The sequence below is a fragment of the Hevea brasiliensis genome, chromosome 15 (assembly GCF_030052815.1).
Source record: "Hevea brasiliensis isolate MT/VB/25A 57/8 chromosome 15, ASM3005281v1, whole genome shotgun sequence".
Taxonomy (NCBI): Eukaryota; Viridiplantae; Streptophyta; class Magnoliopsida; order Malpighiales; family Euphorbiaceae; genus Hevea; species Hevea brasiliensis.
Window position 1 is genome coordinate 66,623,413 of NC_079507.1, and position 2,864 is coordinate 66,626,276.

Sequence of the window (2,864 nt, forward strand, 5' to 3'; positions counted from 1 at the left end):
AATGTTAGCCTCACATCAAATTTACTTCCACCTTAAATTGGCATTCTCATTAGAGATTATTTTGATGTAAACATGATAAAATTGATTGTTCAAGTTTAAACTTTCGAATATAGCTTTGCACTTCTAGTTTATGCTCACAACAAATCATCTTATACATTCACGGCATCAATGTAGGGGTATATTAAAATTGGGAACACCATAGATTCTTAGATTGGCTTTTGCAGGGAATGTCATGAATTATGAAATTAAATTTTTAAATAATGTCAAAAGGAATAAATCAATATGACATTTCAACTTGAATTTAAGCTCAAAAGAAGATATAATAAAAAAAATAAAAAATTTATACTCATCTCAACATTAAATGAGAAAATAATTTACTTAATTTAATTAACTGGAAGATATGACATCTCGATAATTTTGGATCATGCTTAATGGTTGGAGTTTTGAGTGTATTTATTAAAAAAATAATTTAGTGTAGAATCTTTTTCTTTTCATTTATCCATTTTAAAATGCCCAAAAACTCCGCTGACCAAAAACCATGACTTTAGGCTATTTCAGTAAATTCGCTTATCACCAAGACTGCCTCCAGTCCTATGTGTCTCGATCCAAACCAAATTTAAAGCTAAATGCCAGCGGCGATAGAATCTTCACCCTTCCTTCCACTTTAATCTAACGGTTGTACTCTCGATCCGCGCACCATCTTCCCATTGGTCCAATCGGGAATCTTACTCTCCTATATAATCCCAAACACCTCTCCTTTTTTCGTTCATGAATTATTTGAACCACTTTCTCTGTCTCTCTCTCTCTCTCTCTCTCTCTCTCTGTAGCCGAACGATTCTTCATCCTTGGATTCTTAAAGTATCGCTTGAATGGCGGGTAGAGGCAAAACCCTAGGATCTGGCGCCTCGAAGAAGGCCACCTCGAGGAGTAGCAAGGCCGGTTTACAGTTTCCCGTCGGTCGTATCGCCCGGTTCTTGAAGGCCGGCAAGTACGCCGAGCGTGTTGGTGCCGGCGCCCCTGTCTATCTCGCTGCCGTTCTCGAGTACCTCGCTGCTGAGGTATGATACTTTCTAGATCTCTTGAGAATTTCATCTCCATCTGTGGTTGATAATTTGTTTTCAATTTCGTTTGTTTGTGCGGAATTTGCCGATAACCATCTGTATTTTCAGAGATTTTGCTAATTTTTCTGGTTGTAGAAATTTAATTTGATGTAGGTGTATTATGGCAGGATTTCTTATGAGATTTATTATTGTGAATTATTGAATTTCAAGTTGTTTTGGTTGTATGATTTCCTTTTTCATAAAGTTTTATGCTTTCCCTTTTTTTTAAAAAATTTTTGGAAATTAGGGTTTGCACTGTTGTATTATGTGATTATAGGTCTAGGTTTTATTATTTTTTGTGTGTTTATCTTTGGTAAAATTGGATTTAAAACTTTGGAAGTTACTCTTTGCAAATCTCAAATTCCGATTTTGAATTTACTAACAGTGGTTTTGCAATTTTTATTCATTTATTTATTTTTTTTAAACTAAGCCTGTGTGCAGCCGAAATTAGGTTCTTTCATGGGGAGTTGGTATTATCAGTCTTCTTTGAGATAAATTAGTGTTCTCCATATGTGTTTTATGGCTTTAACTCTCGTTGTGTCCTCTCAGGTGCTTGAATTAGCTGGAAATGCAGCTAGAGACAATAAGAAGACCAGAATTGTTCCGCGCCACATCCAGCTAGCTGTGAGGAACGATGAGGAACTGAGCAAGCTGTTAGGCGATGTTACTATTGCTAATGGAGGTGTGATGCCTAATATCCATAACCTCCTCCTGCCAAAGAAGACTGGCACCTCAGGCTCTAAGGCCTCTGCTGATGATGACAGTTAAATTCATAGTCAGTAAGGATGTGTTTTAAGATCCCAAAAAAGTCTTTCTGCTAATGTGTTTCCACTGCGATTTAATATATATATTCCTGTTTGTTTAGTTAATTTTTATGTTAGGATTCGAGTCTTTCGTGCTTGTGGAGGTGTAGTTATTGTAGTTAGGTTCAGTTAGGGATGTGAATATAATCGATTGTCTTGTAGTTGGCTAAATAGAAAAGTTGTGGGAAGAATTGATTTCCCACAATGACAATTAATGCAAGATTTCAATTTTATCACTTTGCTTTTTTTGTCCTCCTATTTTTGAGTGTCTTTTTGGCTTGTGTTCTGGTGTTATTAATTACCGTTCTCAAGTGTCATTGTAGAGTTGAGTTGATGGGCAGCGCTTACACAGGTACAAATCCGCCCGCTCTTGTTGGTTGTTACTTGTTAGTGTGGATCAATTCAGGTTTGAGGAGAAATTAGAGTAGGAAGTGGGTTGTGTCGTATCAAGATTCTTTATAAATAACAGAATTGGAAATTACCAGTTTTCTAACTTGTTATATTCTCCAACCCTAATAATATTTTGAATTGATGTTGTTGATACATATTGTAATGATTAAGAATGTCAATTAAGAAAATGAGAATAGAATACGTCGTCAATGCTTTAAGTGCCGTTGGTCTTGTTAGATTTTGGAAAATGGGGCGTAGCTGAAGTTCCAAATATTAACTGTGCATTTCAATAGAAAATCAATAATCTTGAGGGTGCGGTAAAATAATGTTGTTGTGCATTTTCTTTATTTTGAACATGGGATGAGTTTTATATTGGAAGACAATGTCAATGCCTACAATATGGAAATTAGGCTTTGTTTGGTCGAGGATAAAGGAAAAGAGGGATAAGAAGGGTATATCAGACGTATCAATATTCATACTTGAATGGGGTGAATTAGTGGAGATAAAGGTAAGGTTTATTTTCTTTTACTTTTTAAATTGAATATAGGAAAAAAATAAAAAAAGAAATGAG

General features: G+C 35.3%; 1 protein-coding gene across 1 annotated transcript; it reads left to right on the forward strand.

Moving 5' to 3' along the window:
• The first annotated feature begins 770 nt into the window (after positions 1–770).
• Positions 771–2,139, forward strand: LOC110653634 (probable histone H2A.1). The gene is made up of 2 exons (XM_021809358.2): positions 771–1,058; positions 1,650–2,139. The coding sequence occupies exons 1-2, from the start codon at positions 870–872 to the stop codon at positions 1,866–1,868; spliced, it is 408 nt and encodes a 135-aa protein (XP_021665050.1). The 5' UTR covers positions 771–869; the 3' UTR covers positions 1,869–2,139.
• The last annotated feature ends 725 nt before the right edge of the window (positions 2,140–2,864 follow it).